The sequence below is a fragment of the Gouania willdenowi genome, chromosome 15 (assembly GCF_900634775.1).
Source record: "Gouania willdenowi chromosome 15, fGouWil2.1, whole genome shotgun sequence".
In the NCBI taxonomy this organism is placed as follows: domain Eukaryota; kingdom Metazoa; phylum Chordata; class Actinopteri; order Blenniiformes; family Gobiesocidae; genus Gouania; species Gouania willdenowi.
In genome coordinates this window covers 9,226,914-9,242,938 of record NC_041058.1, presented here as the reverse complement: position 1 = coordinate 9,242,938, position 16,025 = coordinate 9,226,914, and the positions used below count along the sequence as shown (strand labels likewise).

The window sequence follows — 16,025 nt, the reverse complement described above, 5'->3', positions numbered from 1 at the left end:
TGGTTGTTGTTTCATTATCACCATCAGGACAAGTCGTCCTAAATACATGTAATACATTCTACTCTTCGCTTCAGTTTAGCACAAATCTGATTATTTTGACTTTCAGAGATGTGCACGTCACAAATTTGTAATCAATGACAATGTACAAACGTACAGTGACGTATTAGGGTCACATTCAAATAAAAGTAAATCTGAGCACTACGAGATTGAAGTTATATCATAATATAGTCATAATTTTATGAGAAAGAAATCATTATTCTATGAGAATCAAATCTTAATTTTATGAGAAAAAGATTTATGAGAATTAAATAATAATTTTATGGGAATAAAATCTGAATCTTATTAAAGTCGTAACAATTTGACATTAAAATGGTAATATTTTGACATTAAAGTCATAATATTTTGAGAATATAGTCGTCTTTTTTTTCTCAGAATAAAGCAGCATCTAAAAAAGCTCATAATGTTATAGCGCTCAGAATTCCCTGTTGAAGTGAACGCAACGTAAGAGCGATAGCCCAGTTCCTCCAAAACAAAAGCCCAGAATCAGGTTCTTTAGTTGGAACAAACGCAAACGTCTGCAAAGTAGCTTTAGTGTTGAAATATTATGACTTTAATCTCATTAAATCCAGACTGTATTAAGATACAACTTTATTCTGATAAAATAACAACTTTTTTTCTTGACATTTTACAACTTTAATTTCATAGTGCCCATATTTCTATTTTTATTTTAATGTGGCCCTAATATGTCATCGTACAAAAGATAAACTGATAATAAAAAAAAAACAATAATAAACCTCAATTTCACTATGAGAGACATTACCTAAACCTCCTAAATATGGGACCATTACAGGTAATATATCTAGTTTAACTTCTCTTAATGCATTAGTCATTAATGTGATTACACATGTGGTGACAGTTCAACTATAGAGAACAATAGCGGTTAATGAGACGGATAAACAAATCTAACACTATGAAAGTACCAGTTAACGTGTTAGTGAGTTAGTGCTCAAAGTAATATTAGTCATAACCAAAAGTTGAGCAACATGTAACTTAAGTAAGCAGTAGTAAAGCCTGATAGAGAGCACATGGTAGTTTACAACATACAGAACCATTAATTCAACTTTTTGTTCTCATCGATCATCAATCATGCACCCATTTAAGTCAATTCACTGTAAACAACTTACGGACATCATTAGAGACACACATGACAGATACGACCATGGGGTGAGAGACGGATGAAGAAATTAATGTCTACCCCTGCCCCGCCCTCCTACCATTAAACAGCCAATTACCAACCAGTACTTCAAGTTGGGCTTTGTTTGAAGAGGCACCGCCTCCTTCTAGACTTTGTGGTCTTGTGATGTGAAAGTAGAAGAAACTGTTTGGACATTTTCATTTCTAAGAACCTGCCATTAATGAAATTAGCATATTAGTGCATATTTTCTATCTCATTTCTGCTTATAAATACGTTATAATTACATTTGTACGTTTTTAATTTGAAATTTAGATTGATTTTGTATCATTTGATTTGTTATACGATAATAAAAGACTTTGTTCCCCTGATTTGGGAACCTTTTTTGGTTAAAAAAATAGCTATATAGTAATCACTCACGTATTGGAACAAAGGTTTGTTGTGCCAAACTGATCTATGCTAGTCAACCGAATCCATCTCTATTGTTTTAATTATATAATGGATTTATATTGTAACGAAAAAAAACAAATCTTGCTAAAAATAAACTGGGGGAAAGGTGTAAATACCTCTTTGGCTTGCAGCTAACAGGCTGCAATAATGTCCACATACTTTATTGTTGCTGTCATGCTGTCTCATCGATATTCCGCCCAAACCTTGTGAATGTTTTTCACTCAATATCCTTGATAATACACAAGGCTTGAGTCCTTGATATGGTATAATCGAGCTGCTTGCACACAAAAGGAGGGAACCCTGATTACAGTAAGCTGAACAACATGTGCTTTTTGACTAATAAGACAGTGAAATTTGTAATTAACAAATTTTACATGGCAGCAGTATGTGGTCATTATTTGGCAACGGCAGACAAGAACATGTATAGAAAACAACAGCAGTAACTCAAACTCTAATGGATGAGTTGGATTTACTGTGCTAAGCAGACAGGACTGGGGTCTTAAATGGGTGATACGTTTTGGACTATGACATTAAACAGGCCGGCCAAGGCTCGGATTTTACTGTAAGACCTGCTTTTGCTCACACTTTAGTTTAGGGATCCATGTCAAGCCTTAGTTGTCTGAACGCCTCACGTAGAGAAGTCGAGGTGAAGCTATAGAGCTCTAAAGCTTTAAGACTTGAATGGATTTGCTAAAGAGAGCTATTGTACAACTGAAGCACTTGTGAACTCAGAGGTTCAATGTGAGTGTGTGATTTTGAAAATGTAATCTAGTATTCTCTCACATGAGCACCTTTGACAGGGACTGTTTGTATTTAATAATTCTACTGTCATCGTGAGAGAGAAGACTCAGAGAAGTCCATGTAAAAGCAGCCCAACCTCTCTCTCTCCCAACATGAGAAGGAATGAGTAGATTGATCACATGATGTTTGGACTATCATCAGGGGCACACCTATTATAATTGGGTGTACTGCAGCTCTACTAAATCGGGACTGGTGTCAGCGCCTGCTGGATCCATAAAGTAGAGTGTGGCAGTGGCATCTCTGGGCAGGACCGGGGGGCCCGGGGGTCTGGGTCTCGACCAGGGCCTTGGTGGGGCAGGGGGACCCGTGGTGGCCACCATGGCCCGGTTCTGGGTCAGCAGGCCCGGGCCTGGACACTGGGCCGATGAGTTGTCAGTGGTCACCTCTTTGGGCTGCTTTCGTCGGCAGGGATTGCTGTTCCACCACGTCTCCAGCGCGGCCACCAAGAGGGCTAGGAGCAGGCCTGCAGCAAGGATGCAGAAGACACCGGCAAAACTGTGGAGATGTAAGGCCCGTCCTTCTGGTTGGGCGTCTGCATGGCTCTGAAGGTCACAGCGACCTTTCTTTGGCCACCATTTCTGCTTCAGGATGTCAAGGTCACCCTTTTCCTGAAGCTCCAAAATCCTGTTGGCAAAAGGGAGAGAGGTTATTGACTGTCTCCTGTGATCACACTGAAAGCATTGTTGATTAAATGCTATTACGTTTATTATTGAGTGTTCTTCCTTGCCTTGCAAACCCTGAACTGGATTAAGTATCTGTAGAAGCTAATGACACCACTGCTCTGAATATAATACAACTTTCAATGACAAATAATCCGATGTAGCTCATATCTTATAATACAAACTAAAAACACTACGTTAATGAACTCCATTAGTATTTGCTGATAGCTCATTAGAGACCCCTGGGGAATAAAATGCTATTTAACAGCAGATTTTCTTCTCCAGCAGAAGCGTTCGAGCTTGCTGATTGATTGTGAGGAAAACCTAAACGACAAGGCAAAGAAAAAACATCACAGCTTTTAAATAAAAAAAAAAAAAAAAAAAAAAAAAAAACAGTTTTCTATCAACTTGTGTGAAAACAGAGAGGATCATCAAATACTACAGTCAGCCCATAAGTTAACAGAGAGAATGTGTAGAGGAGGATTAATGGATGCTGTGGAGGGGAATGATGATTGTTGAGTGCAAACATCAGCAGAACAGTCAGTATCTCTCACAGGAGTAGTTAGCTTCACAAAGTCATTGTTCAACCTGTTCCACAATGACTGGTGTGTTTTTAACTTTAAAAACACACATGCCAGTGTGTCTACACAGTGTGTGTGTGCGGCTGCCTCGGCTTTTGACACAAGGTAAATCTTCCAACTTCTCGGCATGAAACACTGCAACCTAAAATGCTTATAGGAATGTGAGTCAACGTCTTAGAAAGAGGACCTACTTGTAGATTACCAAGGTTGTGTTCGAAATTGGATACTAACATAACACTCATACTAAGTCTGACGTCAAAATTTGTATCTCGTGTGTTCCAATTAGATAGTATGGAAAGACTGAGTATGTGAGACATACCTGGACGTTTACTATATTGGGACATTTTTCAAGTATGCACAGTGGGCACATTTGTTATACTCTACGTACCCGCCCCATGATGCAATGTGAGTGGAATGTAAAAAAGTCCTGGGACCGGTTTCAAGATAAAGGTCAAACATCCCTTTTTTCAAAACAAAAGCATCTCTTTTTGTCTTTCATTAGTTTTTAAAGCTTTTGTAAATAAGGAACTTGTTTTGAAAATAACTGAAAGTCAGTCAGTAGCACAATAAAGGCTCATAAATGTCAGCATGAAATGTGTTTCTGCAAATTTTAATCTATCTATCTATCTATCTACAGTATCTATCTACAGTATCATCTATCTATCTATCTATCTATCTATCTATCTATCTATCTATCTATCTATCTACAGTATATATCTATCTATCTACAGTATCTATCTATCTATGGGAGTGGTGGCCTAGTGGTTAAGGACGCTGGGCTTGTAATCGGGGGGTTGCCGGTTCAAGCCTCACCGGGGCCGTCACTGTGGGATGTTGAGCAAGTCCCTTAACCCCGAACGGCTCCCCAGGCGCCGCAAAATGGCTGCCCACTGCTCCTCAGGGATGGGTTAAGTGCAGAAGACAAATTCCAATAATGTACTAACATTACATGGCCAATTAAAGGCGAAAGCCCAATTTAATTTAATTTAATTTAATTTTAATTTAATTTAATTTAATTAATTTAATTAATTTAATTTTAATTTAATTTAATTTATCTACAGTATCTATCCATCTATCTATCTATCTATCTATCTACAGTATATATCTATCTATCTACAGTATCTATCTATCTATCTACAGTATCTATCTATCTATCTATCTATCTATCTATCTATCTACAGTATATATCTATCTATCTACAGTATCTATCTATCTATCTACAGTATCTATCTATCTATCTATCTATCTATCTATCTATCTACAGTATATATCTATCTATCTACAGTATATATCTATCTATCTACAGTATCTATCTATCTATCTATCTACAGTATCTATCTACAGTATCTATCTACAGTATCTATCTACAGTATCTATCTATCTATCTATCTATCTATCTATCTATCTATCTATCTACAGTATCTATCTACAGTATCTGTCTATCTACAGTATATATCTATCTATCTATAGTATCTATCTATCTATCTATCTACAGTATATATCTATCTATCTATAGTATCTATCTATATAGTATCTATCTATCTATCTATAGTATCTATCTATAGTATCTATCTATCTATCTATCTATCTATCTATCTATCTATCTATCTACAGTATCTATCTACAGTATCTATCTATCTATCTATCTACAGTATCTATCTACAGTATCTATCTACAGTATCAATCTACAGTATCAATCTATCTATCTATCTATCTATCTATCTATCTATCTATCTATCTATCTATCTATCTATCTATCTATCTATCTACAGTATCTATCTATAGTATCTATCTATTTATCTATCTTAAAAACACCATATAAAGATGATCCACTAGAGCTTAGTGATAAATAGTCGTAGTGTGCAGCAAATACACATACTTTTGAGAGAAGAGGTCTCGGTAGGGACTTCCATGCTGCAGGGCCATGCCATAGCCTCTGGTGCTGATGCTGTTTCCTGCTATAGTGAGAGTGCAGTCATCGTCTGTCAGAGCAGCGTACTCTACCACCGCCATGTCCCACAAAAAAGCATAAGAGCCTCTCTTGGCCTGAGAACCACAAAACAACAAGTAAAAAATGTTGATACAGTACAGCTGATACAAAGAACAAGAAGTATATAATCTAGGTTTTTGTTAACTTGAAGAAAGAACTAAGACAATTCTTTCCTGAAAAATAAGCGTACACAACATGGTTGCATCTTTTTTTCTATCCCAACATCCTGTGCTGTACCCTGAAGGGCGTTCTGTGTAGAATGTGTACAACCTCTGCAGCCGCAAATTTATTTTCATTCATTTATCTATTGTTTTGGTCATATTTCTCACAGAATTCCCTTCTTGGTCGTCTAATGTCTTTGGAAGCAAAGGATCCAACAAAAATGGAGGCACTTCTTGGCACACGCCACTAAGACGACAACAAAAACAAAATCGTTTTCATTCTTATTTAATAAATGAACGTGCTGGAAACCTTCCCAACCAATGTCAACACAGACGGAATGAAAAACACTTGACTTGTTTATTTAAAACAAAAAAAACTCAGTAACTGATTAAAATTGCTTTCCCTCATTGGATTAAAACAAGCCTCCTTTGATATATACATCATTACAATGCCAACCATTGTGACTACACTCAACGCAATTAACTGCTTAATATGATAAAGCTATTTAATGCCAAGAGCACATGTCAGACTTCACTGTAATTTGTTTAATTGTGGATTATTGTTAAGTTGGTTGTTCATCACTGTGTGTTTGTGCTAATTAAAAGCACGAGAATGAATGCGAAAAATATTGTAGCAGAGAATGAGTGACAATAATCGTTAAAAAATAGTTTTTATCTCATTAAAAGAAAGACTTGGCCTTTAATGTCAGTAATTATAAAAAAACAATCTATTTAAATTTGTAGCTGCCACCCATTAACAACTGAAGGAGTTATAATTTTCATACGAACATTACAAACATATTCGCTTTTTGCAATTCCTTTTTTTTTTTTGTTAATCTTGAATCCTAACAATAATAGTGACAATAAAAAGAACGAATGTGAGCTTACTTCTAGTAAAGTTACCTCTATGTGGTTAAAGTTGTTTTGAGGTAGTCAAAATAAACTCAAATGCATATTTGTTTAAAAAAGAAATGTAATAATTCAGATTAATCAAGATCTCAATTACAAAGTAAACTGAGGCAAGAAGTAATTCTGTTATGTTAATCCTATTTTGAGATACAAATTACAAACAAAAGCTATTGTAAAAAGTGAAAATAACTGTTTTAATGTAAAATAGTTGAGATCAGGGGCTTCATTTATAAAAGTGTGCCTAGGTAAGATCACTCCAGCTGACGTACGCTAAAAACCAGGAAGTGCATAAGCACATTTTTTTTATGACTTATAAACAAGGGCACCAGTACAGTACGTCCCACGCCTTTTTCCGTTTTTCAATCACAATCAACTCGAAAGTTGTCGCACGTGAGGAAACACCTTACTTAGCCCATACGGTGAACGCCCTTAATGAGTATTCACTAATTCAAATTTCACGGTGGGCCGAGGGGGAAAACGAGCAAATAAAACAAATTTCCCTCAACGTAAGGTGGAGGTAATAATTGTTGAGATGGACACACGTAGGAGAACATAATTTGGTGACAAAGGCAGAGAGCAAAGCCTTGACTGTGACTGAGGTGAAATAGAAATGGTCAGACATAGAAGGATGAGGAGAAAATGTGGATCACTGTCCATAGCAAGAACGTCTGTTCAACAGGGTGCACCGGAGCTCAGCCTCACAGACATAAAGCTGGAGGATCATTGGGGAACCCCTCCTGCCTATACTGTAAGTCCTCTCCCTCCAGAGTCTCCAGTTCACCTCGTCCTCCAGCAGTGCTAGATAAACCACTGTATGTCTTTACGCATTGTGAGTGCGTTCCCTTTTATAATAGCTACATGTGTTGCAGCCAATTGATCATCAGTTTTGCGCAATGATCATGTGATTTTAATTATAATTATTATTATTAATAATAATATAAAACTGTATTTGTAGGCGTGTGCACGTCACTCACTCCCTGCGGTGTCAGTATATTTTTTCCTCCTTCGTTTTTGCAAATATATCCTTCACATACAGTATGATGTATTTTAAAATGTGCAATGTTCCATTATTTCACACAAGGGTATCCATTTCACAGAGCTGCCTTTGATTTCATGCTTTTCCTGTTGAGGGCGGAGTTTCCCGTTTGTCATGATTTTGTACGTACGGAAGGGTCAGAGCTGCCATGAAGGTGCGCACATTATCTCGCCCGGTTTTAATTTGACAAAGACCCAAACTTTGCTTATAAGTGGCGTTTTGTACGTACGCAGCGTTTATAAACAAGGCCCCTGGGCCCAGTAAAGAGGTAAGTTAAAAGTGCGTTAAAAAAGTGCGGGGAAATGGACAAATTCACCTTTTTTATGCCGTCTAATGGATTGGAGACTGAGTTTTCTAATCCATTGTTCCTGTTGATTACTTTCCACAGCTCGGCGAACGTGTTGTCCTGTTCCAGCGGGTTGGTTCCTTTGGCTCGGAAATACTCGTACACGGCAGATTCCCTCACTGTCCCATACACCAGATCCACCTGCTTGGACAGGTCCTGAAACGATCTGTAAAATCAAAAGACATAATGGTTGGTGGAAATAAAAGCAACACTGATGCATATATTTAAATCTGAAGAAAATGATGAATGAATGAATATGTGGCACCCTTACACCTCCAAAGAAAGTGCAATTTACACACCAGCTGTAACATACTGTTAGAATACACAGTTTATTTGAGTGTACATGTTTAATTAGATAAATTAAACAACTAATGAATCACAGTTACTGTATTTTGGCTTGCACAACTGACATAATTGTGTTGCAATAATTACACTATAAACCCATATTAGATTTTAGCAGTATGTTCAGAGCCTGCTATTATTTGCTGCCAACAAAGCAGCTTCTTTATTGCCAGGAAGATACCAGCGTTTTATATCAAAACGGTGCATTTCTGTTTAAATATGATATCAGAAAACTTTTTATTGGACAGATGCGTATCATGTGCTTAACTCATGGTTTAGTTAACACGTTCTGGTGCTTGGTTTATCACAAATATTGGCTTTTCTACATTTATTTATTCATTTATTTGAAGCCTGCTGGCAACATCAGCATTACCCATCAGTATATTGTATGACACAATAGAAGTCACCATTCTGTAAGGCAGGGGTTCTCAACCTTGGGGTCGCGAGACACTGGGAGGGGGGTCGCAGATACTCTCTAGAAACTTAATTTTTTTTTTTTTTCTTTTTACAATTTGACATCTTAACCCTTTTTCTGCAACGACACCAAACTTGCCATATTTCTACTCCCATTTCTGCCACTTCTCCATCATATTTCAATGCCTTTTCTGCACATTTTTTCCACTCACAAGACATTGTGGGCACTTATAAACCCTTTCCACCACTTTTCCCACCTAATGTCACATATGTTGACCCAATATTGTCATTTTTAACTTTTTCACCATATTTCACGCTTATTTTTTTTTTTCCAATTTAACCATATTCACCATTCTCATTGCCCAATGTTTACCAGTTTAAACTAACTGTTCCTTTTATTTTCTGCCACTTTTAAGCTAACATTGACACTTTGAACCCTTTTTTACCACCTTTTCTGCACGTTTTTGGTCACTCTTATTTGCAACTTTTAACCAATTTCTGTAGTTTTTAAAAATCCCATTTCATCACTATATCCACTATATTTAGTCACTTTTGCCGCATTTTATTTCTGATTAAAACAGGGATTTACATCTTTAAGATGACTATATACTATCGCCCGAATTAAACTTAACTTCCTGCATAACAGTGGATATTATTCAGATTAATAAATAAATGTGGTTATCACAGATTTATAGAATAATGGATAATAAACATTTTGCTCTCCCCTTTATTCCCCCTCATAGATGGCCCTGTCTCCACATGACTGTTCTGCAATGTACCTTCAGTGAACAGCTGAATCAGCTTTATTTTGGGGGTCACGGGCTGAAAAGGTTGAGAGCCACTGCTGTAAAGGCACCATATGTATCTTTTCATTATTATCACAGGGGGCAGATGGTATCCCTGTGTTGGTTTAGATGTACTATAAGTAAAACAAAACTCCTGCACCCAGAAGAGTCAGAAAAGACACAAGTAAAGCTTCTATTCTGCCAGCACCGTGTTCCTCTTCCAATTATTATTCTACATAAGCCTCTTGGCTCCATATCTCCATATATGCAGAGGCCTCTCTGTTTAAAATTCAGTATTTGACTCCCTTTTGTTTAACTTCAACCAACCAGCTGTTGTAAACCCAAATCTCCCCCTCTTTTAATTTGCAAAGAAAGTCATCACAATACTCTTAATGACTTTAATCATTTGAACCTAAGTGTGTCTGTCTGTGACTCTGATGTTAATGACTTTTTACAGCTCTCAATCTAACTATAGACCTTTGGCTCCTTCAGAAACTGATAGAAAGATGTTCATTTTGAGTTCCTGTATTATTCACTGATTAGGTCCAATGATTGGCTATCAAACATACTTCATTGTGGTTTTGACAAGATAGAAATGTCTTTTTCTGATTAAAATGCTTAACATGCAGAAAATGTGGCGAGAGTAAGAAAAGATATCTGCAGCAGCAGATCTACTTTAGATGCCATAATAATTGTCAATTATGTGTTGTATCCTAATTGATGGGAACAGTTTCCTTGACCCTGTACAACAAATATAGGCATATAAGCCCTCGGACTAGTTTTGTGTGGAACCCAAATTGAAATTGGAATTCATGAAGTTGGAAGTTATATGAATCCATTATAATACACAAAATGACAGCAAAATGCACAGAATGTCAAAAAAAAACAAAAAAAAAAACACATAAAACAACAATACAAACACAAAAAGATTAATAATACAAAAAAATATTCATAAATGCACAAAATGACTACAAAGATTAAATAAAAAAACACTTAAATACACAAAATGACTACAAAGATACACCATAAAAACCCTTTATGATACAAAAGATACACTAAAAAACACTTAAACACACAAAATGACTACGAAAAGAACATATATAAAATGATGGCAAAAACACACAAAAAATGCCAACCAAATAACACAATGTGACAGAAAAATACACAAAATAACACAAAAAATTCAACAAAAACACACATTATAAATCAAAATACAAAAAAAGCCACAAAAATATGCTATATTCACAAGAAAATAGACAAAAAGAATTCAAAAACACACAAAATGCACAAAAAACTAAGAAGACAAAACTCTTTGGTCTTTTTTGTATCAATGTTCTATTTGGTCATTATTCTAAATGCTAACATAAATGTTGATAATGTGGCCCTTGGATCAAAAAAATCACATTTTTGTGGCCCTCACTGTGATAGAAGTGGCCCATCTTTGCTGTACAATATTAGACTGGCTAAAAAAAATGAATGGTTATATTAAAAACACTGATGCAAAAGCAACTTGTAGTAAAGTCTGTGACGTGTGTGTGGGGTTGATGTTTTCTCAATCAAGAAAAAAATATACGACCCTTCATTATTAAGAGCTTTTGGAAATGAGGTTCAAAAGAATTTGCAAGTAATAGAACTTTCATTTTTCAGTTACTGTTATGTTAGAATAGAAATAGAATATTTGAACCGAAAGCAGTGCCCTCACTATGTAGTGAAAAGCTGAGGATGATAGGACTTTGTAATTGTGCAGAGCCAAGATTAAAATAAAAACACGGAGGTCATTTGCATATCCAGTGAAGCTACTTTAATTCCTCCTTCAAACATCGTGGCAGAGCTTTCTCACAACTTCATTTAAACCCCAGGGCTTTACTCCTGAACTGCTACTGTCTCCTTGACAGAAATGATTTTGCACACCTCATTGGGGGATTTTATTGCTCGAGCTCCACTTTCTACTGTAAAAGTGGAAGCATGCTTCCATGCAAATATTCCAAACCATTCATAAGGGGAAGAAATGGAGCCAACACAGTGAGAGACTGAAAGAATGTTTTTAAAATACACGCAAAACATTATAGCATCATCTGATACTCATCCAGGCTACTTTAGCATCTCTAAACTGCAGTTCTTCAGTAACAGGGAGATAAAACGATGACACGCACTGACTGGAGACAGGGGTGGATTGGCCATGTGACCCACCGGGCATCGCCACGGTGGGTTGTCGATCCGCTACGCTTTTGAAAAGCGAGTGAAGGCAGACATGGTAACAGGTGGCCGAAAATGGTCCAAAAGTGGCACAAACTTGGCAAGAAAAGAGTGTCAAGTGATTAAAATAGGCCAAAAGCAGTCAGGAGTGGCAAAAAAATGGGCAAAAAAAGGAATCAGGTGGTATGTAATGGCAAAGGGTAGCTTTCATGAGCAAAATGTGGCAAACAATAGTGAATACGCAGAAATATGTGGAACAAAGAGAGGTAAAATGTACAAAAAAAAGGAAACAAGTGGTATTTATTTGGCAAAAGTTGGCTCATTTGGATAAAACATGGCCAAAAAAATTGAAAGAAAAGACAAAAAATGGATAAAAGTCTGAAAAAAGGGTCAGAACTTCTTGAAAAGGGGAAATAATAGGACACCGGAAGTTGCAAAATGGCCAAAGGAAATAGGTAAAAGAATGGGTTAAAAACTTTCCTCCTTTTAAGGTTTTCTGGGAGGAATAATAATTACAATTAAGAAATAACAAAAAGTAACAAAAAGCCACATATTGAGCAATACTGACTTAATAACGGCTTCTACGTTGTGTCCGGACTGTGAGCTGATAATGTAGTGGGCTGGTCTGGACAGAAAATTCCAGGTTCTGATTTTTTGTCCAATACAAGATAAAAGAAGCACATCTTACTCTGTGGACAACCTGCTGTTTCTAAGCAGAATCTGTCTTTTTAGAACCTTAACAACGGCACTGACTAATACTAAATACTAAATGGAGAAAAACACACGCAAACACATGCGCTGACAAGGTGGGCAATGTATGAGCTACTTAGCATTCCTCTATCTGCACTCACATGTCCACATGTGACTATTTGTTGAACAGACAGCCGACCCAGAGCAATCTAAATCCTCCCTGTCCACTCTTTGGGGGATAGACAGTCGACTTTATTGGTTGCACTGACAAATAACATTGGTAGAGTGTAAATACTAGTTGTCAGGCAGTAGACCAAATGTACAAAAGCACTCTGTGCAAAGTAAACGCTCAGGATGATGCATTGTATTCATCAATCTGAACATCCATGCCTTTCAATTCAAATGGAACCTTAATGTAACTCATGTGCTTCTATAGATGTGCGGTATGCTCCTGTAAATGTCCAAGGCTGATAGAAGACACACATATACAAATCTCTCAAAAGAAAGTATACAGTATGGCTTTAGGTTTGACCTGAATTAAATAGTTTTCTGCTGCTGCATGTATTCTAAAAAAAAGCTCCAAACATAGCACAAAAAGATTGTAGAGCACTGTGAAATGGACTTAAATTTCATATATATATATATATATATATATACATTTACAAAATTTCAAATAAAAATTACAGTTCTTTTTCTTGTCTTATTTGACGATGGAATAAAAATAGAACTTGTTTTACCGGACGGCGTTGTCCATGCGTGACACAGTGAGATAGGCAGCCAGGTTTGCTGTGTAAGACGAACACACAATGAGGGTGAAAAGCCACCAGCTGCCCATGACGATACGCAGAGCCACGGATCCCAGGATGGAGTCACTGCCTGTCAGTGGGCAAACACAGACATGCTGCATCATAACCCCATTATACATATGAACCCTACATCACATCACAATCAATTCATAATCAATTATTCAGATCCTTTATATTATCCATCCATCTTCTCCCGCTTAGCCGTTTCCGGGTCGCAGGGGCAGCATCCTCAGTAGGGAGGCCCAGACTTCCCTCTCCCCGGCCACTTCCTCCAGCTCTTCCGGGGGGACCCCGAGACGTTCCCAGGCCAGCCGAGAGACATAGTCTCTCCAGCGTGTCCTGGGTCTTCCCCGGGGCCTCCTTCCGGAGGGACGTGCCCTGAACGCCTCACTAGGGAGGCGTTCAGGGGGCATCCTAATTAGGTGCCCGAGCCACCTCATCTGGCTCTTCTCGATGCGGAGGAGCAACGACTCTACTTTGAGCCCCTCCCGAATGACTGAGCTTCTCACCCTATCTCTAAGGGAGAGCCCAGCCACCCTACAGAGGAAACTCATTTCGGCCGCTTGTACCCGTGATCTTGTTCTTTCGGTCATGACCCAAAGTTCATGACCATAGGTAAGGGTTGGAACGTAGACCGACCTGTAAATCGAGAGCTTCGCTTTTTGGCTCAGCTCCCTTTTTACAATGACGGACCGGTGCAGACTCTGCATCACTGCAGACGCCGCACCAATCCGCCTGTCAATCTCTCGCTCCATCCTTCCCTCACTCGTGAACAAGACCCCGAGGTACTTGAACTCCTCCACCTGGGGCAGAACCTCATCTCCAACCCGGAGAAGGCACTCCACCTTTTTTCGGTCGAGAACCATGGACTCGAATTTGGAGGTGCTGATTCTCATTCCGGCCGCTTCACACTCGGCTGCGAACTGATCCAGTGAGAGTTGAAGGTCACGGTATGTTGGAGTCAACAGGACCACATCATCTGCAAAAAGCAGTGATGCAATACTGAGGCCCCTGAACCGGACCCCCTCAACGCCCTGACTGCGCCTAGAAATTCTGTCCATAAAAGTTATGAACAGAATTGGTGACAAAGGGCAGCCCTGGCGGAGTCCAACCCTCACCGGAAACGATTTCGACTTACTGCCGGCAATGCGGACCAGACTCTGACTCCAGTCATACAGGGAACGAACAGCTCCTATCAGGAGGTTCGATACCCCATACTCCCGGAGGACCCCCCACAGGAATCCCCGAGGGACAAGGTCAAATGCCTTTTCCAGGTCCACAAAACACATGTGGACTGGTTGGGCAAATTCCCATGACCCCTCAAGGACCCTGCTAAGGGTGTAGAGCTGGTCCACAGTTCCACGGCCAGGACGAAAACCACATTGCTCCTCCTGAATCCGAGGTTCAACTATCCGGCGGACCCTCCTCTCCAGTACCCCTGAATAGACCTTACCGGGGAGGCTGAGGAGTGTGATCCCTCTATAATTGGAACACACCCTTCGGTCCCCCTTCTTTAAAAGGGGGACCACCACCCCGGTCTGCCAATCCAGAGGCACTGCCCCCGATGTCCACGCGATGTTGCAGAGTCGTGTCAGCCATGACAGCCCCACAACATCCAGGGCCTTGAGGAACTCCGGGCGGATCTCATCCACCCCCGGAGCCCTGCCACCGAGGAGCTTTTTAACCACCTCGGCAACCTCAGCCCCAGAGATAGGAGAGCCCACTCTCGGGTCCCTGGGCACTGCTTCCTGATTGGAAGGCGTGTCGGTGGGATTGAGGAGGTCTTCGAAGTATTCCCCCCACCGATCCACAACGTCTCGAGTCGAGGTCAGCAGCGCACCATCCGCACCATACATAGTGTTGACGGTGCACTGCTTCCCTCTCCTGAGACGCCGGATGGTGGTCCAGAATCTCTTCGAAGCCGTCCGGAAGTCGTTCTCCATGGCCTCACCAAACTCCTCCCATGTCCGGGCTTTTGCCTCGGCGACTGCCGTAGCTGCACTCCGCTTGGCCCGTCGGTACCTGTCTGCTGCCTCCGGAGTCCCACAGGCCAAAAAGGCCCGGTAGGACTCCTTCTTCAGCTTGACGGCATCCCTCACCCCCGATGTCCACCAACGGGTTCGGGTATTGCCGCCACAACAGGCACCGACTACCTTGCGGCCACAGCACCGATCGGCCGCCTCAGCAACAGAGGCACGGAACATGGCCCACTCGGACTCAATGTCCCCCACCTCCTCCGAGACATGGTTGAAGTTTTCCCGGAGGTGGGAGTTGAAGCTCCTTCTGACGGAAGACTCTGCCAGGCGTTCCCAGCAGACCCTCACTATACGTTTGGGTCTGCCAGGTCTAACCGGCATCCTCCCCCGCCATCGGAGCCAACTCACCACCAGGTGGTGATCAGTTGACAGCTCCGCCCCTCTCTTTACCCGAGTGTCCAAGACATGCGGCCGATGACATGACTACGAAGTCGATCATCGAACTGCGGCCTAGGGTGTCCTGGTGCCAAGTGCACATATGGACACCCTTATGTTTGAACATGGTGTTTGTTATGGACAATCTGTGACGAGCACAGAAGTCCAACAACAAAACACCGCTCGGGTTCCGATCAGGGGGGCCGTTCCTCCCAATCACGCCCCTCCAGGTCTCACTGTCACTGCCAACGTGAGC

The 16,025-nt window shown here is 40.0% G+C and overlaps 1 protein-coding gene across 1 annotated transcript in view; it reads right to left on the bottom strand.

Moving 5' to 3' along the window:
- Positions 1–2,037: 2,037 nt before the first annotated feature.
- The window catches only part of grid1a (glutamate receptor, ionotropic, delta 1a), a 288,284-nt gene continuing 274,296 nt past the window's right edge, over positions 2,038–16,025 (bottom strand). The window contains exons 12-15 of the mRNA XM_028468034.1: positions 13,290–13,428; positions 8,096–8,291; positions 5,563–5,729; positions 2,038–3,067 (exon numbers count right to left, since the gene is read on the bottom strand). Of these exons, the coding sequence (XP_028323835.1) occupies positions 2,596–3,067; positions 5,563–5,729; positions 8,096–8,291; positions 13,290–13,428 (974 nt within the window). The 3' untranslated portion in view covers positions 2,038–2,595. The remainder of the gene's footprint in view (positions 3,068–5,562; positions 5,730–8,095; positions 8,292–13,289; positions 13,429–16,025) is intronic.